The sequence below is a fragment of the Solanum tuberosum genome, unplaced genomic scaffold (genome assembly GCF_000226075.1).
Source record: "Solanum tuberosum cultivar DM 1-3 516 R44 unplaced genomic scaffold, SolTub_3.0 scf00039, whole genome shotgun sequence".
Lineage (NCBI taxonomy): Eukaryota > Viridiplantae > Streptophyta > Magnoliopsida > Solanales > Solanaceae > Solanum > Solanum tuberosum.
The window spans coordinates 1,449,358-1,475,331 of NW_006238968.1; the positions used below are offsets into that span (position 1 = coordinate 1,449,358).

The 25,974-nt window shown below is 33.2% G+C and overlaps 3 protein-coding genes across 4 annotated transcripts; 2 read left to right on the forward strand and 1 right to left on the reverse strand.

Moving 5' to 3' along the window:
* Nucleotides 1-1,326: 1,326 nt before the first annotated feature.
* Nucleotides 1,327-3,614, reverse strand: LOC102604023 (HMG1/2-like protein). The gene is made up of 8 exons (XM_006343267.2): nt 3,482-3,614; nt 3,325-3,372; nt 2,349-2,450; nt 2,194-2,251; nt 2,052-2,096; nt 1,858-1,938; nt 1,692-1,766; nt 1,327-1,593 (listed from the first exon to the last, which is right to left on the reverse strand). Exons 2-8 carry the CDS (start codon nt 3,360-3,362, stop codon nt 1,573-1,575), a joined length of 420 nt encoding a protein of 139 aa, XP_006343329.1. The 5' UTR covers nt 3,363-3,372; nt 3,482-3,614; the 3' UTR covers nt 1,327-1,572.
* Nucleotides 3,615-10,758: 7,144 nt separating this feature from the next.
* On the forward strand, nt 10,759-14,758 carry LOC102604361 (heterogeneous nuclear ribonucleoprotein H2). 2 transcript variants are annotated; one of them, XM_006343268.2, is made up of 2 exons: nt 10,759-10,893; nt 13,776-14,758. In XM_006343268.2, the coding sequence occupies exons 1-2, from the start codon at nt 10,877-10,879 to the stop codon at nt 14,554-14,556; spliced, it is 798 nt and encodes a 265-aa protein (XP_006343330.1). In that variant the 5' UTR covers nt 10,759-10,876; the 3' UTR covers nt 14,557-14,758. The 2 variants fall into 2 exon arrangements, with proteins under 2 accessions (XP_006343330.1, XP_006343332.1); XM_006343270.2 differs by having other exon boundaries at nt 10,811-10,893; nt 13,865-14,758.
* A 5,702-nt stretch (nt 14,759-20,460) lies between these two features.
* LOC102605154 (probable serine/threonine-protein kinase Cx32, chloroplastic) lies at nt 20,461-25,592 on the forward strand. Its single transcript, XM_006343271.2, has 6 exons — nt 20,461-20,675; nt 21,869-22,200; nt 23,172-23,307; nt 23,393-23,535; nt 23,959-24,082; nt 24,989-25,592. The coding sequence occupies exons 1-6, from the start codon at nt 20,591-20,593 to the stop codon at nt 25,411-25,413; spliced, it is 1,245 nt and encodes a 414-aa protein (XP_006343333.1). The 5' UTR covers nt 20,461-20,590; the 3' UTR covers nt 25,414-25,592.
* The last annotated feature ends 382 nt before the right edge of the window (nt 25,593-25,974 follow it).

Here is a 25,974-nt window from a genome sequence, read left to right on the forward strand (position 1 = left end):
ATTTTTAATTTATTTGTTGAGATTTCTTTTTCAAAATTAGATTTTGTAGAATAATGCCAATGGTGAGAGTAATTAATCAATGAAGTAATTACAATTAACATTAATTATTTATTAATTTTCCTAGGTTGGTCAAATATTTATTTTCAAGACTAATTAACTATTCAGGATATAATAGGAAGAGTATTGTAATTTATGCATTGACTTTATGAAATGATAAGTATTATGAAATAGCTATTTATAGTAAGAATGACATATAAAAAAACAAAGAGAGTATTTAATAAGACAAAGCACTATTCTTGATATTCAAACCCTACTTATTGCATTAGTATAAAATTGTATTAATGAGATTAGATTAGGTATGCTATTATTTAATGTTGTGGATGTTATGGCATTTATCTAATGATGGGATTTTGAACTAAAAGAGCCAACAAGAAATGAAACCATATCTACCAATAATGATGGCACATAACAGGGAACCAACTAACCCAGTGAGTGAGAACACTCTCCCAGTAGTTGCAATTTTCATAATGATGACCATTTACCACAACAATATCATATACCCAAAGTTCATAGATAATAATTAACTCTTCAATTTCATGGCCAGAAGATTCTTTTCAAAGCTGACCACTTACATTTTAAGTTTATACAAACCACCTAATGGATAAACACAGTAACGACAATGAAAATGAAACCTAAAACAGCTTTTGCATGTTGAACATTAAAAAATGACAATGAATTTTAATTAGTAATATTCTCAAAAACAGACTCAAACCAGATTTATAGGTTTTTGAACTTCAACCCATAAACCAAATTAATTCAAATCTATAGTAGTAATACATTTCCAAACAGCTTTAAGAACTCAAATTTTCAAAATTCAAAATGTATGGGCAAAAAGGAACTTAATGGCAGACAAAATGAGCTGGACCTGGAATTCTCAACGCCACCAACAAAATTAAAAAAAGGTATCTGTTTGCGATTTGATGATCAAAACATTATTCCATGTGACCCACGTTAGTCAATACAAAAATATAATCATTTGTATATTAATCAACAATGATCAAGTATAAAACTTTTTATCTGAAGATAAATACTGTGTTTGAATATCCAGTTCGCTAGAAACAAAATTACATTATATAAAAAATGCACGATTTCGAAGAGATGGACAGATATTTTTCGCGATCAAAGTATGTGATGATGATATATGGTCCAATCAGACCATATTCCCATAGAAAAATAAATAGGGACCAGAGAGCGTTCTATTAGAAAAACCACGAGAGATATTTTTGTAACAATAAGCTACACTACTATAGAAAGACTAATCAAAGGAAAACACAAATTGCCTAAAAAGTTGCATTATCATTAAGCAACACCAGCATCAGAATAAAAAGTACATAAGCCACTGAGCTTTAAAGATAGCTCTGATCTAATTCATCTTTTTCCCATACCTAAGAAACCCCAAAATAAACCAAAAAAAGAGCAAGTATTTAACGGGGAAAAGTAAGGAGTCATCATATAGAGAAATATCTAAGGTATTACACAGCTTCCCCACCAATTTACTCCTCCATTAGCACTTCAGTCATCATCCTCTTCTTCCTGTAATAATCAAAAGTAAACAAATTTTTATCATCAAATAATACAAAAGCTATTGTTCTTCAGACTAAACAAATTATTGATCATTGACCACTACAAACCTCATCGCTTCCATCTTCCTCATCAACCTCAGACTTTGACTTGTCAGATTCCTCATCTTCCTCAGCCTCACCAGCCTATACAGCAGAAGATATGGAGTTTCTTTAGCACAAATAAACCATCAGAACAAAAAGAGGACAAAATATACAATTCACAGTTACTTCTTGCCTGTTTTCTGTTGTAAGCATCCATAAGCTTCTCATACTCAGCCTTTCGTTTCTCAGCCTTAGCAATGTAAGGAGCTTTCTCCTGTATTCATAAATTCAAAATCAATAAGAAAAAGCTCGATGACTAAAACAAGACTGCAACATCACTAAATCTCAAAACAGTATTATATTAATAGTGAAAAAGTATATACTTACAGCATCAGTCAAGTGTTTCCACTTGTCACCACCGGCCTTGCCAACCTAAAGATTGATTAATCAATAGAAAAAAGCTCAATCAAATACTAGTTCAAGCACAAAATATGTCTTAAATTTAGGTCTGACAAGAGAAAATACTCACAGCAGCAACAGACTTGTTGCCTGGATGTTTTTCCTTGTACTGCTTCCTGAAGTCCTCCCTTCATATACCAAGTCACAAAAAATAACATTATTAAATCAGGATTTACCAAGCCCAAGTGTCACCAAAAATCTAAGAACCAGAGTTCAGATGTGTACATGAAAACGAAGAAAGCACTTGCTGGCCTCTTAGGCTTGTTTGGATCCTTGGCAGCATTCTTCTCCTTTTTAGTCTGGGCAGCGCTCTTCTTCACTCCGAGCCTGAAATAATCCAGTAAAAATAACATCAAATTTCAAGACAAATCAAGCATATAGAACACAGAAAATATCAAACACATTACCAGCCTGTAATAATCCAGAAAAAATCACATCAAATTCTAAAACTAAACTAGCATAACCACACACAGATAACACCTGACATTATAAAACATGTATGCCAACACACTTGTACATTTAAAAATTTCAATCAATTCTTATGCTCTTGATGTACTCATATATCAAAATCCTTCAAAATAAATTGAAAATCTAACAAAAATAATACCAAAATCTATGCTCATGTATCAAGTAAAATCAGAGCAGTACTAATACTGTAATAATTCGCCAAAGCATAATAAAACATCGATTCAAAACAGACATAAAACACCGCATATCTACTCAATAGTCCGCAACAGTTCGCTAAAAAATTGCACAGATTCGAACATATCATTGCTCAAACACCTCAATCGTAGATTCTGACTATGTAGATAACCAAAATCAAAAGAAAAATCATACATTAAAAACATGTCATGCACACACGCCTCACTCATAGATTTTAACTATATAAACAACCAAAATCCTCAGAAGAATATAGATTCAAAACAAATCATGCTCAAACACCTCAATCGTAGATCTAAAGCTCAAAACACCCAAATAAATCTTCACAAAAAATCCAAAGCAAGAGATACACACACGTTCTAACAGCTTCATCCCTCGATTTACCTCCGTTCACGACGAAAATATGAAGAATAAAAAAACAGATATACGCACTTGTTATCAGCTCTCTAATTGATTTACAACAAAAACAGAGATATACGCATTCGTTATCAGCTTTGCAGATTGATCCACAACAACAAAAAAAAGTAATACGTATACGTACTTGTTATCAGCTTTCCCCTTGGATTTACCTCCTTTCATGATAAAAAAACTGCAACAAAACAACAAAAACAACAAAAACCGGTGAGAATCGGTTCACAATCCGTTCAAAATCCACAGAAAACTAGTACGTCTCGGACGAGTCGCCGCCGTAGGTTTACCTTCTAGGGTTGAGAGAGAAAAAACAAAGAGATATTTTTTGCCCTTTGAGATGAAATTGTGTATTGTGTGTGTGTTGTGAAGAGAGGATAAGAAGGGGCTTTGGTGAGGGACTCAAAAGAAATTTTTTCCATCCAAATGTTAAAATAAATTGAATATAAACCAAAAAAATAAAATTTTGAAGTCCGGTTTTAGTTTAGGCGGGATTTCAAAAAATATATAATGCCACGTCATCGATCCGTGTGAATGAAATGTTACAATTCTATTGGCTGTTACTGTTTCTTTGTTATCTCTTTGGGTTTGTGTTTTCGCTGTGTTTGTTTGAGGAAGAATTTCCACCGTTGGATTGTGGGGAGAGGACACGTGGTGAGATCTGGTAAGTTCGGGGTGTTTTTGTAATTTCAGGAGCGTTGGGTAGTGGCTTTGAGGTGAAAGGACGGTTTTAGCCTTATTGTGTAAAGAAGGAGAAGTAAAGGGGCTGGTTGTGAAATTTAAGAGATATTTGATAAAGATGGAATGAGATACGTGGATAGTGCGTGTAGGGGTAAATTGGTCATTTTATTAGATTAAATATCCTCTTTCCTTTTTTAGGGTTTTTTTTTTTTTTGATCCCCTTCGTTTAAAGTTAGACTAAATAAATGGAATTACTATGTTGTATAAAAATAAAATAAATTAAAAACTTTTTTTATATTCTCCTCATCGTGTTCGATATTTACATTGAAGTTCGACTATATCTGAACTCACGCCGCCGCATATAGGACTCCATTAAGAGGAAATTCTCTTTATTTAGGATTACAAACTTTAGTTAGCTACTACTTGTTTTTTTTCTAAAATAGCAAATTGGAGTTTGCTACAGTTGACTATATCTGAATTCGTATCGTATATCGGATCCCATTCGCAGGAAAATGCTCCATACATAGGATTACAAATTTAATTAACTGCTACTTGTTTTTTTCTAAAATAGCAAATTGGAGTTTTCTACAAATGATTTTATCTGAATTTGTGTCGTATATAGGACCACATATGAAGGAAAACGCGCCCTACCAAGATTACAAACTTAATTAGATGTTACTTGTGTTTTTTTCTAAAATTGAAAATTGAAGTTTTCTACCGTTGACTATATCTGAATTCACGTCGTATATAGGACTTCATTCGTAGAGAAACGTGGCTTATTTAGGATTACAAACTTAATTAGATGCTATTCGTTTTTTTTCTTCTAAAATAACAAATTGAAGTTTTCTATACTTGACTATATTTGAATTTATGTCGTACATAGGACCTCGTTTGATAGGAATGCTCTTTATCCAAGATTACAAACTTAATTAGTTCCTACTTGTTTTTTCTAAAATCGATGAAGAAAAAACTCTACCTCTTTAGGAAATTAAAATCAATAAACTGGATAGAGAATAGATTTGAAATTAAAAAAATGAGTTATAGAGGTAACTGCTAATACTTGGGAGTGATTTTAGGCGTGAAAATAGCAACAAAAATCGTTGGGTTGGAAGGCTTGTGAGTAATGCATGGAAAAGAGGGATTTTTGTAATATTTTGAAATGGTAGGAAATTTTAGAGAATATGAAAAGAAATGTTGGATGGTTAGGTAATTTTTCCTATAAAGTATAACACCTCAAAAATTGAAAAATTGGATTAAAAGGGGGAAATTCAGTTTTCGGCACTAGTACTGTAATCAACGAGTCTCATCGACGGACTATAAAAGGTGAGTCGTAGAAGTTGAGATGAGTTTTGCAAAATTCAAGTTTCTGAAGTTTGACCTACGAGTGAACATGACAGGTCGTAGGAAGGTTTCGTAAAAACGGTTTTGACTTGGTAAAATTTTAGACTTGAACTTGGGTTCTATGAAAGAGGTCTACGGACCGTAGATGGAATGATGGACCGTATAAAAGGTCTCGTGAGAATAGAATGAAGTTTGGATTTCTAAAGTTGGTTATACGGTTGACCAATACGGACCGTTAAAAGTTCTATACGGACCGTATGTCACTTCCGACAGTGTCACGATCCGAGCCTATACCCCGGACGTAACACGGAGTACAAAGACTCTGAAGAGCCTCATAGCATTTATAACATAAGACATATGAAATAGTGCGGAATTTAAAACTTTTCTTTAAATCCATACAATCGAAAAATATCATTTAAAACAGCGGAAATCTACTTGTCTCACATGGCCACCTAAAAACATCTTGAGTCAAAACTAGGGTCACGGTCCTTACAATATAAAGTCTAATAAGTGTCTAGTACAATGAAGAAATGAAATGACAATAAAGCACTTGTCCTCGGATCCATGAGGACATACCACAACTTGATGAATAGTCAACTCGAGCTTGAACTAGTAGAAATCAACTTAATTGCCGGAACCTACACTTTGTAGAAAAATAGAAGAAATATGGGTTAGCACACAAAAATGTACTAAGTATGATTGCCATGCCAAAATCATGCTTAAAAAGGACATTGGTTAAAAACCATGCTATATGCCAATTTTGAGAAATATCATGAAATTTAGTATAAAAGACATAAGATACAAACATAATCAACATATAAGTCATTACATCACATTAGGACCATCACCTTAGATAACCCTAAGCTATATTTGTACAATGTAAGAATAGCATCTCATACTATTATTCCTACTAAGTACTGCTTTAAGACCACCTTAGATGAACTTACCATTTGTCCTATTCATCTTTAGTCAATACTCATGCATAAGGAACATATATATTTCATTAGTCATGACAAGGAAAGTAACTCATAATACAAACCAAGTAAAGCATGCATCATTACATTAAGCATTTAAGTCAACATTCTCATTTAGCCTCATTATAAGTACATTCATTTCACTTAACATTATGACATTGAGAAACACACCATAGCCATCTCAAAGCCTACTCATGCAATGCATGAATGGCATCTCATACTACCACCCACACTTCATAGAACTTCTTGAGTAACCATAGTACATAACTCATATCCTTGATCATAAGACATTATATATAAAGGAACACACCAAGACTACTCTCAAAGCCTACTTGTGCAATGCATGGATGAAGTCACATACCCCCACCCACACTAAGTAGTGCATTCTTGAGAAGCCATAGTTCATTATCATTCTTTGTGAGGGTAAGCCTTAATCGACATAGACCATGTGAGCAAATCATGGAATCCCGATGTTACCTACACCGAATAAGGGATTCCTACTTGTCTAAGGTAGGACAATTACATTTAGCTTATGTGGATCCACTAGTTATAAACATATGTGGGCACATAGTTATGGGATAGGGAGATTGCTACTAGATACCCCGCCTCAACTCACGGATGAGCATCCATGCTACTAGAAACCCCGCATTAACTCACGTGAGAGCTTTCATCTCATATCGCTATCTACTTGGTGCTTAGCATTATTCCCCACGGAGTACTTGACATTCATTACTTTAGTTCATTATTATGGATTAAGAGATTGCTACTAGATACCCCGCCTCAACTCACGGTTGAGTATCCATCTCAAACCCAACATTCATTCATTAGATAGCTCATAGATTCAAAGATGAGAATAGCTTTTCAACTAAGAATTTCCATACTATGAGAAAGTCCTTTCACAATATGTCATTATCACTCATTAGCGTACAACTAAGAATAACCTTTCAATCAACACATAATCATTAACATAATAATAAAAACTTCATTCATTATTCATTCATGAGTGTGTGTATGTGAGAATAACCTTTCACATATATCATCATCATTCATAAGTTCTAAATTGAGAATAACCTTCCAGTAATAACACAATTGCATTCTAGACATGATCACATTACTTTCATTGAAATCACAAAGCATATACATAATTCTCATGGTCATGTATAGGTTCTTCATTCATAGCCCTTCAAGAACCCTAAATCACAATTCATGATTCACTTCTTTCATCACTATTCTATACATGAATATTCACATATTTCAATTAGATTAACTACTACATGCATAATTTGATCACAATCCACCCACATCAATCATCACCCACACTTTGAGATCCAATTTGACAAAATAGGAAAATTCATGGATTCATAGGTAATTCATCATAAAAACAGTAGTAATTCATCAAATTGATCATAATATAAGATAATAAACACTTTGAAATCGTTTTGAAAGTGAATCCATGCGCCGGGTTTGGAGAATTTCAACTTTAAGAAATATAGTTTTGAAGGAACTCCTTGGATGGAACTTAACCAAGGATGAAGACTACCATACCTTGCTTGAAAAGATTTCATGAAATTGAAGAGAAATATGAAATCTTGAGCTCCAAACCTTGACTTCTTCTTCTCCAATGGTGGTTTATAGAGAGAGAATATTTGGAGAGAAAGTAGTTTCTATTTTTGAGTTTTGGGAATAATGAATTGTAAAAAGGGTGTTTAATACTTTAAAAAGTCTTAAATAACTCTAATTAATCAAAATAAATCGACCCCTAACTTAACTAACCTTAAAAGGAATTTACCACATTGCCCCTAACCTTGGCCGAATTGAACAGCTTTTCAGGCATGACTCACGCCCATCAACCCACGGACCGTGAGTAGGGTGACACCCCGTACTACACGTCCGTGGTTTGGTTCAGGAACTTGACAATTTGAGCTTTGACCTACGGATGAGTTCCAAGGGGCGTGGATGGACCTATGGAGTGTAGGTCCCCATCCGTAGGTTTTTGGATATTGATAGTTTTTTTGTCAATTGGGCAGCCTTGGGGTTAGGTTTTAGGGTCCTCCTCAAGGACCCTTGGTTGGTCCTTGGGGGGTCGTACCTTGACGTTTAACCCCTAAACCTCTCAACCTAAGCTCGAAAACTCATTTTACAACATAACATCCCACAACAAACTCAACAACACACTCGAACGACTCTAGTTTCACTTACTAGTTTTCCGAGGTGTTACAGATAGATAATTCTTAAAGGTATTTGAGTCTTTTTCTAATACATTTAATACCTATACTATGTAGTTTTGACCCTAATTTTAAGATATATAGCTATCTTTCAACTCTCAAATCTACCCTAACACTCTCATTCTCTCAAATCCTCAATTCTCATCCAAATTCTTCCACTCCAATTCTCTCTCAAACTCAAGGAAGAAAGTTAGAGTTTCAAGTTTCAAGTCTCATTTTTCTTCATTGCTTTTGAGCTTTGTTTATCAAGATATGTGGGAATTCACCAATAGATTCATTGGGTCCTAAAAGATCTCAATTTTCCAAATTTAGTTTACCTAATTTGATTAAGGTTTATGCAATCTCCATGGTTCTTAGTGAATTTTGAGTTAATTGTTCAATTTCAATTTTCATATGCATGTTTAGATTCAATTGTGTAGTTTTCAATTGAGTTCATATAGACCAATACATCATTCATGAACTTGATTATGAATATATGAAGATATGAATTTATGAAGTTATGAATATAATTTATAAATTTTATGCTTGTTTTATGAAATTGATGTTTCATGACTAGAAGGTGCCTTTAAGATAAAGTATGAATGAAATTATGAAAGGTTTTCTCACATACTAAGAAATCATGATTTGGTGAAAGATTTTCTCACACATACATGATTCATGATTCAAGGAGCTACTTTATGATGAATGTAAGATTGGATTGGTAACCTAAGAGTGTCTTTCCAAGTATGATGATGTGAACATGTTTATGACTAATTCCGTTGGAATTTCACTTAATACTGGGAGGACATTGCCGTTAGTAGAGGCCAATTCTCTAGTAGCAAACTCTTTGTCCCTAACTACGTGTTTCCTTAGGATTGTCTCAAGTGACATAGCTATTGGTATCACTCAAGCTAGAAGATTTTGGTCTTTACCTTGGCAAGTAGGACATCTCTTTTTGGCATGGGAGCAAGACATTGGATTCCACGTTATAACTCACGTGGTCTATATCGGCTAATAGCAACATCCCATAAAATGAACCAAGTTACTTCAAAGGCTTTATGAAGCTTTAATTATATTTTAAGATGCATTGACCATGTTTATGACTTATGATTTTTGTAAAGACTTTTACTATGATTTAGTTTGGTCATGCATATCATGTTCTAACATTCGCATATGCACATGTTTCATGTTTTTATGCATTTTCCCATACTTAGTATATTTCATGTACTAATGCAAACTTATGTCTACATTGTTTAATAATGTGGGGTCTGATGCTTCTCCTCCTCCCGCTCGTGGCTAGTTGATTGATTGATTGTTGAAAACTTGGTGAGTCATCATGTTCCGAGGACCGTGTTACCTTTACTATGCTTTCTTATGTCTTTTGTTTTCAGACGTTGTACGTGGTGTATGAGCTATGTCCCAATAACTTTTTACATGTATTAGATTGGCTTGTCAAGATTATGATAAGACTTCCGCTTTTATGTTAAAACTCTTCTATGATATGATACTTTTAATTAAATTTCTACTTTAATCTATTAATATTATGTTGTATCAAATGGCTTTGTAGGGCCTCTCGGGGTTATTACGTCATGTCACGTCTAGGGTGTGCTTTGGATCGTGGCATAAATATATATGTTATGAATTGTAGAATTGTTCAAAAATCGAACTGAAACTGATAATTCAAATTGAAAAAAAATATTGTTTAGCGGTTTTGATAACGGTTTTGATTTATTTAATTATTGGGTTACTAATTCTTAACGGTTTGAGATTTTTTTAAATGGGTTAACCGGTTACTAGATAGTTTATTAATGAATTATATTTATGTCATTCGATATATAAAGTTCTTGACTTAGGATTTAGTTTCATACTTTTATTTTGTCTATCTCAAACTCTCGATTATTCCATAATGTGCTAGTGTTTGCTTTTGAGTAAGATTCACTCTGTCAACTCATGTGCATGATTCATTTGGTTTGTCACTGTTTCTAAGTTACTTTTTCAAATCTTAACAGTTAAATCGATAATCGAGCATATTACGGAAGCTAATATCTTAATGCTTTTATAATGGTTTAGCATATCTACAAACTGATAAATAAATCGATAAACTTTAAAATCGAACCAATATGACTGTTGCACAACCCTAATTATCTCGTTCAAATATCACTTGGGTTAAAATAAAATCAAGTTAAAAAGAGAGTAAAAATATTATTATCATCAATTTGGATCACGTATCAATCCAAATTTTAATGGACTGAAATCTATTGGTCTCATAAATGAACGAATCAATAATCCGTCTAACTAACCGGATTGACGAGTTATAATTTCATGGGCTAAGTTTACCGGGTTAACAATTTCTTCGTTTATGACCCGTAGCTTGGGTCAGTCCTTTTCATTTGTCTTGAGTTTTTCCTTTGAAGGTGCACTCTAGGGTTCCTCACCAAAGCTTCAAATCGAGCCAATTGATTGAATTTTTCAGATTTTCAGAGCTATGTACGGATCAAGAGGGTAACTTTACCTAATTCCCTTTGGTTTGATAAAATTTAATGCTTTGTTGATGAGGTGAATTGGGCCTTTTGTTCTGTTGATGTGTTTTTCCGCCTTATTTCCCCGAATTCATGTGTTTTAATTGATTTTTTTGTTGATTTTGATGCGCGATTACTGAATTGATCGATTATTTGTTCGACCACAGCTTGATTTAAGCTAAGTTGTGCGGAATTTTCACTTTTGATCCTCACGTGTCGGATTTTCCCAAAGTACACTACTTTTGGAGAATTTCTAGCAAAAGGAACAAGAGTTATATATTGAAGAATGACATTTTTGAAGAGTTGGCAACATAGTATTTAAGAACGAAATATTGGATTTGGTCATTATTGGTTTACACTTTTGTAGAATAAAGTATTAATTTAGTAACTTTTTTTTTTTGATGACAAGGGAAACCCGCGGCCACTATCCTTTGGGTGCACACAGAGTAAAACCCCCGCTCCTATGCAATAGCTCGCAAACCACATAGGAGAGGTAACCCGCACTAGGCAAATTTAGTAACTTTTAAAGACAAATTATTCTTATTATATTTGTTAGGGGTTAGCTCAACTGGAAAAGTTGAGGGACTTGTGTCCAAGGTACAAGTTTGAGCTCTAAGCAAACTAAAGTTCAATATTTAAGCGGGTTGAGGTGGGGGTGGGGTGTGGAGGATGATTTGCATCATCCCAGAGTATAAAAGACTGCAGTAGGCCGCCCAAAAAGTTGTCTCGACACGGATTTCTCGGGCATAAAAAAGAAGAAGAAGAAGATCAGACCATCAACAGTAATTAGTTTGGAATTGGGATTTGAGAGTTAATTGATTGACCGGAAGAAGAAGATCATATAAACAATCCTTACTAGTTTGGAATTGTGATTTGAGAGTTAATTGATTGACCGAATTTAAGCCTGCCTGTAAGGCTGTAACCGAACCCCTCCGCCCCAAAGAAAAAAGAAATTCTATCTGGTGGAATGGGAAGCTTGAGATGTTTTCATGTCTGGCATTTGAGCTTTGTATATTACTTCATGAAATAATACCTTGTATGATTCCTTTTTTTTGTTTCGACCAAAGAAGTGTAAAAACAAAATCTTCGACTTTTTTTCAGTTCTCATAGTTATCCCACCTTTAAGGGGTTGCTGATAGAGTAATAACAATTTCTTAAAGTGAGATTCTCTTTCTCAACATAAGAACCTCATAAGTGAAATGTTCGACCTTTTAAGTTCACATAGTTATCACGTTTTTTAGGAGGTTGGTACCAATGCAAATTTTCTGATCACTGGATAGTTTAAGTCTTTAAGATACCATATTCGTTACCTACATAGTCGCATAGGTAGACTCTCTCCTGTGTAAAGGATTTTAGGACATTTCCCCCTTCAGCCTGAAAGCTGGAACAGTTTTAGTTCTATGATGGTCTTTTAATGTGGTTGCCTGGACCCTGGTTATGTGCGCTATTTGGATGAATTTGTTTCAGATTTTGAACTATAAAAGGACTGAAAATATCTCCTTTCTTGGAAAAATTGTTCTTTCTTTTAAGTTTATGCTTTGGGCATGGCATAATCCTGAGAATATGTCTCTTATTTACTACTACCCCCCGTTCACTTTTACTTGTCCACTTTGGACTTTGCACACCCCCCCTACGAAACACTGATTGATATATGAGGATTTTACCATAATGCCCATATTACTTGATGTTCAGTTCTCATAGTTATCCCACCTTTAAGGGGTTGCTATTAAGAGTAATAACAATTTCTTAAAGTGAGATTCTCTTTCTCAACATAAGAACCTCATAAGTGAAATGCTTAACCTTTTAAGTTCACATAGTTATCACGTTTTTTAGGAGGTTGGTACCAATGCAAATTTTCTGATCAATGGATAGGTTAAGTCTTTAAGATACCATATTCGTTACCTACATAGTCGCATAGGTAGACTCTCTCCTGTGTAAAGGATTTTAGGACATTTTCCCCTTCAGCCTGAAAAGCTGGAAGAGTTTTTAGTTCTATGATGGTCTTTTAATGTGGTTACCTGGTTATGTGCGTTATTAGATGAATTTGTTTCTGCCGCTAGAGATTTTGAACTATAAAAGGACTGAAAATATCTCCTTGGAAAAAGTGTTCTTTCTTTTAAGTTTGTGCTTTGGGCATGGCATAATCCCGAGAATATGTCTCTTATTTTCTACTCCCTCCATTCACTTTTACTTGTCCACTTTGGACTTCGCACATCTCCTTACGAAACAATGATTGATATATGAGGATTTTACCATAATGCCCATATTACTTGATGTTTAGTGTTGGGTTTTGAAAACTGATTTTGGGATTAAGTAACTAATGCTAAGGGTAAAACATGAAAAAAATTAATTGTCTTTTCTTCCTATAAAATTCTATTTTTGGAATAGTGGACAAGTAAAAGTGAATGTAGGGAGAACCCTCAGGGGTTGGCCTGCTGGCAATTGACTTGAGCCTTGGGGTTTGCTCCCTTTCAAGGTCTCAAGTTCGAAACCCACTGGGTGCAAACAATTTCTGAGGGCCATCGGACTGGGTAAAACCTGAATTAACCGTGGTGCACTTGCGGGAAACTCCTTGCCGAGGGCCTGTGCACCCCCGGGATTAGTCGGGGCTCAAAGAGACTCGGACACCCGGTGCAAATCAAAAAAAAAAAAAGTGAATGTAGGGAGTATGTTCATTTCTGTTTTAATTATGTAATATGTGTAAATTTGCTGTTATATTTTTTGGGATGCATGTGAAATGTTGTGATTTCGTTATAGAATAAGTGGTATTGAAAACTAGGTTGTAGGAAACATATGGGTTGGGTTTGGTTGTATTAACAAGGTTGAGTGGGGGATTTTTTTCCTTTTTGGGTATTATAATTGAAGGGCAATGTTGGGGAGCGGGGGGGTTTCGGACGGGTACGAGATCGGCTCAAAGAGACCAAGAATGATGGAATCAAATCCCTACTTCGCAGTGAGCAGCGGTGCAAGCAGTTATCACCAGCCTTATGGCTATGGCAGCAGCAGATTTCAGCCTTCTGGATTTCCTGTTGTTCGTTTGAGGGGTCTTCCGTTCAACTGCACTGAAATTGACATTTACAAGTTCTTTGCTGGCCTGGATATTGTGGATAGTTTCCTGGTCAACAAGGATGGACGGTTCATTGGGGAGGCTTTTGTTGTCTTTGCTGGTCATATGCAAGTTGATTATGCTCTTCAAAGGGACAGACAGAACATGGGGAGGAGATATGTGGAAGTTTTCAGCTGTAAGAAAGAAGAGTATTACCAAGCTGTAGCTGCTGAGGTGAAGGAAGGAGGTAAGGATTATGAATATCGTTCCCCCCCTCCATCTCGACCAAAGAGGTCTGTGAACAAAGATGATATGGAGTACTCTGAGATATTGAAATTGCGAGGTCTCTCATACAGTGTTAGAAAAACAGATATTGGCAGGTTTTTTGGTGAGGAATTTAATGTTAAACCTGACAAGGTACACATTGCATACCGCTCTGATGGAAAAGCTACTGGAGAGGCTTATGTGGAATTTGCCTCGACTGAAGAGGCCAAGAAAGCTATGTGCAAGGACAATATGAAGATTGGATCTAGGTATATTGAACTATTTCCTTCTCATCCAGATGAAGCTAAACGAGCCGAGTCAAGGTCACGACACTAATGCCAAATACTTCTGCAATGTGCATGGAGCATTTTTAAGCATCACATGTTTTATTCACCTGTTTCTATAGTGGATTAGTCTTGCACTTGTTAAAGATCGTCTTCTCTGATTACTGTCATTACTGTATGATGATGATTTTATGTCCCCGTAAGTATGGTTTTCGAGACATTGATATGAACAGGTTTATAGTCTCTGGTTCTCACTCTTGGCTATTTCTTTAGTTTTGGTTTTTGCTTAATTTACTTTGATTAGTGTCATTACTGTATGATTTTCCTTTCTTTGTTGGCCTTAGGCGATGTCTTAACTATCCACAGATGAAATGCATCGCGAGATATGGTAAGATGGTTGTAAATTTCTTCACCTTTAGTCAGAGATCTCGATCAGAATCTAGTAAGTGCTTTATTTCCCTAGTTAGTGTGTGCTTGAAATAAAGAAAAATGAAGTTTTCAAAGAAACATGATGAGTAAAACACATTTATGGTTCACTTTTCAAACTTCTACAAAGAAAAAAAGATACATTATAATATAGATATATAACAATCTTTTAAAAAAAAAGGTGAAGCTTCCTATGACATTATTATTTGTTGACAACTTTGGCATACACATGGAGTAGCAAGTAGAACTTATTAATTACTTATAAGTTAATTTTCTTAGACATCTGAGTGGAAAAGGCATCACTTTTTGACTATATGTGTCATTAAAACCTCACAAGATTGGCTTATTCGAATCAGTAGCTGATTTAGAGGTGAGTTATGTAGGTATTAAATTATGTACAACTTTAACTAACCAACAAACGACTAAGGGCTTGTTTGATAGGAGGGATAAATGATATAGAATGAGTTTATTACATATTTGATTGGAATAAAATCTCAGGACAACGTATTCCTAACTAAACGAGCCTTAAGTGTATTATATTGAAGGCCAAAGCGCCAAACTATGGCTTCAATTCTTCCTTTTTTTACATTCTTCAACTTTGCTTTATTGCAACAACTATATATTCAGTATAGTCCCATAAAATAAGATTAAAAAAGGACAGTATATACACAAACCTTATAGTTATTAACAAGTAGTGATTTTATCTGCTGAAAACAGAATCAATTTGATTCTTAACAAAATCACCAGATATAATAAAGTGAAGTTTTTGTATATATTAATAGAGAAAGAATATATGCTATTGCGTAGTTCTATAAATGCTATTAAGAGGGACAATAAGGAATAAGGAAATGCATTGAAAATCACAATAAGAAATAAAGCGCATTCAGCATATGCGTTTTATAAACAAAGTTTGAAATTTTCAAATATATACGCTCCAACGTAAAATATTATGTCATGTATCCTGATATATAATATTATACAATACTATATTTGGGTAATTTGTATTGTTTTACTAGATTACATATAATATTTTTTTCTTCATACCAAACACATCCTTTATAAATTATATTTATATCATAAAAATATATGATATATTTAGATATAAAAGTTTATACCATATGCGTAGACTACAAAAAATAAAGGAATAATTGTGTGTAATAATTTTAATCTACAAAAAATAATAAATTTGTATCATGAATATCAATTCCGAATTTATATAAAAAAAATATAACAATATCATGAAAGCTTGACGAAAGTTCTCGTGATTTGAAGTTTATGGGTTCCTATAAAGTTTCAATATCCTCATTTTCGCTATTTTCATCTCCTGAGCGTGTTAATTCTTGATCGATCAACACTCTGCCCCATATAACATCCTCGTTTTCACTATTCTCATCCAAGTTCAAAGTTTATTAATCATGTCATCTTGTTAGAAGTGGTGAATTATTATTTTTTGTAAAAGTTTTTTTTTTTCAATTTTTGCTAATTTTTTTGTTTGCAAAGTCTTTTTTTCTCACAAGAATTTCAATAAGAAGAAAGATTGACTGACCTTGATTTTCAAAAAAGTAATCTACTTTTCTCTTTTTCTTTTTAAGATTGAAAATTTTGATAACAGAAATACTATAATTTTTACTCAATTGACTAAACCTTTGTTGGTCCTCCATAAGTTATGGACATAGGATTACTTGACTTTGAGCCATTGAATTAATCAACTCAAGTTATAATAAACAAATCATCCTAAATTTTGAAGTTGAAATTTAAGATTTAAAAAAATGAGTTTTTGAAGTTGTAATTTTTCAAAATTTGAAATTATGTTTGTAATGCATTTTACTTGAAAAAAATTTACGGCCAAATGCTAGCTAAAACTGTTATTTTTCTCCAAACCTTTTCTTATTAAGCATATTTATCACTAGGTTATCAATTTTCGCTTACTAATTCTATAGAATATCTTCCACCAACAATATGTACCAAGTAATCTATCCATATCTATCGAGGTTAAGACATATGAAAATAAGGAATATTTAAAGATGTGTATAGTGCTAAAATTATGCCCTTTGAATCTTTATATCATGTAAGGTAGAATATTGAAATTTAATAAATTATTAAATATATATAAAAAATATTTTTTTTTTAATTATACTAACGAGAAAAAGCAAGATACTTACATTGAAATGGAAGAAGTATTAAAAAAAAATAATGCAAAATGGGCATACAGAAAAATTCATAGTAGGTGATAATATCATCCTAGAACATTAGTCAATTTTTTTTTGCAGTTTAATAATTTTATAATGTAGTCAATATTGTTGTTTTTCTTCATAACTAACAAAATAAAATAAAGTGTACCAACTTACACAAATAAATACTGACAAGAAAAATGACAGTGGTTTTGTTGGGTTCGAAAGAATCAGGGCGTCATGCACAAATTTATAATTATAAATCATGTTGGTGATAAATTAGATAATAAATAAAAACATATTAAAAATATATTATTAATATGGTTTGGTCTAAACTAAAAAAATAATAAAATATAAACTCTATTGGAAGAATAATCTCTCCAATCCCCATAAATAAAATTCTTTAATGACTATCTTGTGAATGTTATTGTGTGTGCTGATATGAGAAGAGGAGTCTTCAATTTATAAAATTTCAAACTTTTTATCTAAAGTAGAAATAATTCAAATATGGAAGTAAATTTTACGATCAAATTTTCAAAATTCAAATGTCAACTACAAAATCTGCCATTAAACAAAAGTTTATTATAACTTGAGTTCCTCAATTCTATGGCTCAAAGTCATGTTCATAATTTATGGAGGACCAACAAACGTTAGTCAATTGAGTAATAGTTATAATATTTCTGTTATCATAATTTTCAATCTGAAAAAGAAAAAAGAGTAAAGCAAATTACTTTTCTTTTGAAAACCAAGGTCAATTGAGTAATAGTTATAATATTTTTGTTATCATAATATTTATGTTCCACATCGTATTGAAGTAGAACATATAGATGAAAGCTTGATTTTCGTGTCTAATTATGTGATAAGTATGTGTCATCAAACCTTAAAGGTTTTTTACAAAATGATGGTCAAACGAAATATATTGTACGGGGTAGAGTGTTGAACGATCAAAAACTCACACATCCAAAATATGAGAGTAGTGGAAATTAGGATGTTAAAATGGAGGTGTGTTTTTACTAGGAGAGAGGATCAGAAACGAAGCTATTTGGGACAAAATAGGAAAAGGGCATTGTGACCCATTAAGTAACAATAAAAACATTTTTTGAACCAAACTATCCATTGAGAGCATTTTGACCCCTTTTCGTACTTAAAAAGGTATGTTTGGTATGAAACAAAAAAAAAGATTATATCAAGAGAATTTATATGTAATCTAACAAATAATATGGACTTAAATAGATATAATATTATTTATTAGAATACGTGACATAAATTTTATATTTGAACTGTATATCTTTGAAAAATTCAAATTTTATTCATAAATCGCATTCTATGAATGCGTTTTATTCCTTGGTCAGTGATCTTCAATGCAACTAGGTGATTAATCTGGTTTAAAAAAGTAATTAGTACTTTTGTTTTTTTAATTTGAATATCTTATTTTACATAACGAGTATTTAAAGATATCTGTACTGCTAAAATATCCTTTGGAAATCTATAGATCTTAAACATGTCACGTAAAATGTTGTAATAAATTTTTTAATTAAATTTATAAAAAAAATATTTAAATTGAAATGAAAGGAGTATTAGAAAATGCAAAAATGGCCATTAAGAATGATTCATATTAGGTGATAATGTTGTCCAAGAACATTAGTCAATTTTTTTTGCAGTTTAATAATTTTATAATGTAGTCAATATTGTTATTTTCTTCATAAACTAACAAAAGAAATTAACGAGTACCAACCTATGATTAGATAGTGACAAGAAAAAATGACATTATTTACTTTACCTCACTTTTTCAGGAATTGCTTGGTAATGATGAATATTTTCTTTATAAGATAGAGACAGTCTGTTTTCGATAAATTTTCAATACAAAAATTTCAAATTCAAAATCCTAATAATATGATATATATAATTACTTTTAATAATAAATATTTTATCTCAAAAATAATTTCTCAATACAAATTCAAATTAATCAAGATCCGAAATAGATATGAAAACATTTCATGCTAACAAAAGTAAATCATTTACACACTAGCCAAATGTTGAAATAATTGACTCTTCACTTTTTTGTTTCCTAATTGAATATACACTGAATGACGTCGAAAGCTGCTGTATTCTTTTTTTATATATAAAAAAAGTCCACATTCCACACCTATATTAATTTATTTTATTTATTTTGAAAAAAATTAAGTCAATGAAAAAAAGGGGTCCAATTCTTAGTGATATAAGTCAAGAAATATAAACCTAGGAAGTCATCCATTTTAATAATTAATTAATGATGAATGTACATATATACTACATAATTATTGGAACAAAAAGAAGAAGAAGAAAAAAAAGAATTAATATAGTTTGCATATGTGACAATTGACCTTACAAATGGTGGTGGTAAATATCTGTTCATTTCTAATCACTCGACATAATTCAATAACTTTAGTTCAAATTATATATTTAGATTTATAACTTTACTTCTAGAAACTTATATAAAGAGAGAATAAAACAAAGTCTGATGAACTATTGATTTTAATATTTTTTAAATATAAACAAATAAATAAATAAACAAAGAAATGTACTTTTTTCATTATTTTCTTTTATAAAATATTGTATTTTATATTATTAATGGCACACGCACTAGTTTCATCCCTTTTATTTTCAGTGCTATATAAATATTATTTTTGCTAACTTTTGTTGAAATTTTAAAAAAATATCTTTTGTTCAACTTGCAGTTTGCAGTATCCTGTTTTCTCTCTCTATATTTTAATTGAGTCTTTAAATATAGACAAAATATTTGTACTATTAGATATTTTTTTTAAATGTTGAATTATTTTTTATACGTTCTCAAGTGTTTTATATAAATATATTAATCATATAATATATGATATTTTTTTTAGTCATGCACATCAACATCACTTGAAACCAACATAAGATTTTACAATTTATTAAAGTAGATAACAAATTATAAATAATTTACTTATTTACATAATCGATTTTTGAACGTGAAGAAACTTTTTAAAAATTCGAATCTGAAAAACATAAAATATATTTTTGGCGCATATTGGAAAAGGAGGAGCCAACTTATCAATAGTCAGAAATTCGACGAAAGGTGTGTATCCGATCATCTTTGGCTTACGTAACTCACTAAACAATATATCAATATGAGTTATAGTGGGATAGTTGAAATTTTTATGTTTTAAATTTGAGTATGGATATAAAATAATTAAACTTCAAAACAGATACCAAACACGAAGTGGGAAAACAAAAGAGAAAAACTTGGCCAAACAATATGTCTTGTTCTAATACTATCAATTCTTGGAAAATTCCACCAAGAAAAAGTCACCCTTTTCCCTTTCATTGATTGATAATATTAATATCCTTTTTTTCTTGCTCTCTATTTCCATCCTTTTTCTTTGTTCCTTTGAACTCTTACACTTTTTTCAATTGAATTATGTTACAACTTATATTGAAGTGAAAGGGAAAATTTAAAGTGTAGAATTTTTGATGGGGAATTGTTTTGGAGCTAAGCTTTCTAACTCTAAATCTAGTAGTACTTACCCTAGCTTCTCAGCTAGACCATCTACTCCAGGTACTTTTTTGTTTCTTCTTGCTTTTTATGCACAAATTATGCATCTGTTTGTCCTGTTTTGACTTGACAATAGACATTAAATTAAAGATATGTTAAATGTACTGAAATATTTTTAAATCTTGTGGTGTTATATATGTCTGTATGGAAAGTTGGAATTACATAGTTGCTAAAAAAGAGAGGAAATTTTAATCGTGTATAAATAGCGTAAATTTTCGTCCAAAGGGTTCACCTACTTGGTGCCGCCACAGGCGATGTTGGATGAAAGAGTCAGGATTTTTACTGAGCGGAGTCAGATTATAAAGAAGTAAGCACACGAATAAGCAAGAGCAGGGGCGTAGCTACCCTATAGTCATCAGAAAATAATACCGTATATATAAGTAAAATGATACACAAAATGCTTAAATAACATATTTTGGACATTCTGAACAGAACAAGGTGTTGTAGCCCAGTGGTTTTAGATGCCCTGAAAAGAGCCTTAAGTGCTCATGTGTTCGAATCTCACTAGCAACAATCACCCCTTTTTTTGGACAGCAGGCGAAGGTTGGTGTTACTGGTGGTGTGTTTGATTGTGGACAGAGTTAAAAGAACAGATTTTTGGCATATAACAAAGTTAGAACTTGTTGTCTTTAATATATCGTGTTTATGCGGTTACGAGAGCATGTTGTTAATGGTAAAATGAGAAGTTTAAAGTTCATCAATATAGAAAGGTGGAATCTTTTTTTTTGGAACATACTAACTACTAAGAAGGAAAGAATGTAATGAACAGAGCTAGTAACTAATTCTTGAATTTTATAATTTGTTGGACGTCTTAGTTCTGTTAGTGCTTAGTTTCTATTCTGAGTACTTTCGGAATTTCCCCTTTTTTCTTGTTTTTGTATATGGCGGTGGTTGGTGTTCAATGATGGAGTCAAGATTTTCACTAAGGAACATCAAAATAAACACATAATGGAGCCAGATGGCCTCAACATATAGTGTATATGTATATACATTTTTGGCGCATAACAAACTTAGAACTTGTTGTCTTATTCTTAAATATATGTATATATCACATTTGTATGGCTTTGAGAACATGTCATTAGTGGTAGAAATGAGAAGTTTGGTAGATTATGGCCATAAAAACTATGGATTTTATGCTTAGCTGAGAGTGAGAAGATTCGAATTATAGATTTACATGATTGTTAGTATTTGTGCAGATACATCAAAGAGCTACAGCAATGGCGTTGGCTATTCGGCCACGAGTGGCAGTATTGGATGTAGTAATTTCTCAGCAGCTGCAAGTGAAGATACATGTTTGAACGGAGAGATATTGCCGATTCCAAATTTGAAGATTTATAGTTTTTCTGATTTGAAGTTGTCCACGAAGAATTTCAAGCCTGACTCAGTTTTGGGGATTGGCGGTTTTGGGACCGTGTATAAAGGATGGGTTGATGAGAAGACGCTTACTCCGACTAAACCTGGCACTGGAATGATTGTTGCCATCAAGAAGTTGAACTCTGAGAGCACTCAAGGATTTGAAGAGTGGCAGGTATACAGTTGAGATTTTTGATACAATGATAAAACAATTACTCTAATTTCGACTCTTTTTTTTTTTATCGAAGCAGCCAATACTTTGGCCTTTTCCCTTTTACTCAAAGTGCTTTAAAATGCACAAATGTTGAGCTAACGGTTTGTAGAGTGAGTGAGTAATGGTCTTGAGTAGTTGTTGACAGGGGGCAAGACCAGGTAGGGCGAGGGGGTTCATTTGACCCTCCTTTAGCGGAAAATTACACTAGTAGATGTTGAACCCCATTCGGCTTCATAGTGTGTTTACTTCTTCATATTTTGAACCCCTTCTGTGAAAATTCTGGCTCCGCTACTAGTTGTTGGTTAGGCAAGGCCATCAAAGAAACTAGGATGCCTACTATACTTGCTTGATGCAATTGAAATAACTAAGAAAATAGTAAGATGTGTATAGTCTAAGTGAATGGTTTTGTACATATATGTAATACATTATACGAATTTTCTTCTAGAATCGATACTGTTTGGATTTCGGTTGCTTAATTTGCATAATGTCAAGTTAGAAACTTAAATGTTGGATTTGCTAGTTCACAGACAACTGATTTCTCTTTAAATTTGAGCAAATTTATCTTTCTTGTATTTGCTTACTCGAGCTGAGGGTCGATCAAAAACAACTTCTCTATCTTACAGGCTCTTCGCGTCCAGCTTCAGAAACAAAAAAACAATCTGTTTTACAAAAGTGATTCCAATTGGATGGAGTTATGGAGATAAATTTCAAGCTAGATCATGTTTTGCTTTGTCTGCTATGTTCTTTGCTGCTACGATTTTTTCCCCAAAAATTTCAGTTTGTATAGTTATGATTTGTTGTAGGAATATCCATGTGATATTTTCCGTCTTTTTTTTGTTTTAGCAATCTTTATGTTGCCAGTTATTGTGATCTATGCTTTCCAGTTAGAGTCTTTATATAATGCTCATAATCCGTATCGCTGAAAAATGCAGTCAGAAGTGAACTTTTTAGGAAGGCTTTCACATCCTAACCTTGTTAAACTACTGGGATATTGTCATGAGGACAAGGAACTGTTACTCGTTTACGAATTTATGCCCAAGGGGAGTTTGGAAAACCATCTATTCAGAAGTAAGAAGTTGGTGTTAGAAATTCAATAAGACCAAAGCTCGAATAATTATATGGTGTGCTGACCTTCAGCTTGTCTGCTTTGTAGGGAGTGCTGCTATTGAACCGCTTTCTTGGGACCTGCGGCTCAAAATTGCCATAGGAGCAGCACGGGGCTTAGCGTTCTTACATACTTCAGAAAAGAAAGTCATTTACAGAGACTTCAAAGCCTCAAACATACTGCTTGATGGGGTAAGGTCTGCTTCCTTGTCATTTTATTTGGTTAGCGAGTTACGTATTGTGTTACTCATGCATTTGAACATTTATAAGTACTGATGTAGAAGTAACCGGTAAAGTTGTTGCCATGTGTGAACATGAGGTCACGGGTTCAAGCCGTGGAAATAGCCTCTTGGAGAAATGCAGGGTAAGGCTGCGTACAATAGACCGTTGTGGTCCGGCCCTTCCTCGGACCTGTGCATAACGGGAGCTTTAGTGCACCATGCTGCCGTTTACAAGTTCTGATGTATATCATGAATATCATCTCTGCTTCTAGTTTCATGTTATGACAATTTTCCGTGAAATGTTTCTTTTTCATTTGTTTCTCTCAACTTTGTTATGCATCATTATTTGGCCATTCGTTGAAACACTTCCTGCTTTGCACCTTTTGCTTTGTAGAATTACAATGCAAAAATATCAGATTTTGGCTTAGCTAAACTGGGGCCTTCCGGTAGTGACTCACACGTAACTACTCGTGTTATGGGCACATATGGTTATGCTGCTCCAGAATATGTTGAAACTGGTGAGCACTTTCTTGAGCCTTTATTATATATGTGTCTAATCTAAAATCTCCATGTGGAGTTGTGAGAAAAAACTGCAAGCTATTTAAAGCCAAAATGGTTCTGAATTATGGTGCTAAGTTGAACGGTTAGCTCTGGCCTTGATCAAACGTTGCTTTGGGGCGTAATCAGAGCAATGACCATAGTGTTTTATGGATTAGTTGGTTGATGAAGTTCCTCTGTTTGTTAGATTCGTCGTCTACTTTCAGGTCAGGATCATAAATCTAAAGATATTCTAACAACTGATTGTTTCTATATGTCAACAAATTAGCACACTAGCTTCTCTGTTGTTTATTGCCTTCCGTTTTTTGTTTCCCTTTTTTCACAAGTGATTCGTGAATAAACCCGTTGAACATAATCCCACAAGTGTGGTCTGGGGAAGGTAGTGTGTATGCAGACCTTATTGAATCGTAAATTGAACAACAATAGTTTTTTTCAAGTCTGACCAATCTGCTATAGTATCCACTTGCAAGTATAGTTACATTAAGAGTTGGGAACTAACTCCTGTAGAAACACCGGAAAGCATTTGCAGTATTACTCCTTTTGTTCCGACGCTCTTTCCCTTTTTATTCGTTCCAACAATTAAGTGGGGTCTGAGGAGAGTAGAGTTTACCCAGACCTTACCCCTACCTAAGAGGTAGAGAGGTTGTTTTCGATAGACCCTCGACTCAAGAAAAAACAGTCCAAACCAGTTTAGTAAAAGAAGTAATGGAAGTATAAGAAATAACAGATAGTAGCAGAAACAAAGTAATATGAGAGTCGAAGTACAAGAAACAACAACTAGTAACAGAAATAGAGTACAGTACCATATAAAATGAAACCGAGGGAGAATATATATGTTAATGGGGATTGTTTTGTCATGTTAACAGGTCATCTATATGTAAAAAGTGACGTGTACGGATTTGGAGTCGTTGTGCTTGAGTTGCTGACTGGTTTACGAGCACTCGACACGAAAAGACCAAACGGACAAGAGAAATTGGTGGACTGGGTGAAACCGATGCTGTCTAACAAAAGGAAGCTGAAGTCCATTATGGATGCTCGAATGGAAGGCCAATATTCTTCAAAAGCAGCAACACTTGCTGCTCAGATTACTCTAGAATGTCTAGAGGGAGACCCAAAGAATCGACCTTCAATGAAAGAAGTAACGAACGTGTTGGAACAGATCGAAGCCATCAAGGAGAATCCAAAAGAATCGAAAAGCAAATCCGAGCATTCTTCATCTCATCGTCACAGACAATCTCCAAGAAGTCGACAATCACCTCGTCACACAAACGGCCAAGGATCTGGAAAATGACAAGTAGAAATTGGCCTTTACCTATGTATGTATAAATTTCATTCTTTTCTCATTTAGTACAAGATCAAGTTAATATTGTTCACCATTTCATTTTTTTCAACTACAATTTTGTATTGCATGGCTTCACTGTTATTGTAATTTATCAAAGGTATTCATAGACTGATTTAGCTACTGGAAAACATGCTGGTGGTTATTATTATTATTTTAGATAGGGAAAAGGGTCTAATATACCCCTCAACTTTGTCATTTAGAGCTGATATACCCCTCGTTATGAAAGTGGCTCATATATACAAATGGCTCACATATACCCTTTCCCTCTAACGGAAATGAAAAAAAAAATTAGTTTAATTTTTTATTATTATTTTTAAAAAAAAAACTATAATCCCATACGGGTATATTTAATCTTCCTCAAACATATTTTTTTGACTTTTTTTTTGTTTCAATGACTAATTTAGATTTATTATTTTGATGGTCAAATTTATTTATGTTTCACTAATATTCTTGTAAAACTTATTATAGATGACCAATTTTTTTTTCTTCAAATACAAAAATTAAATTACA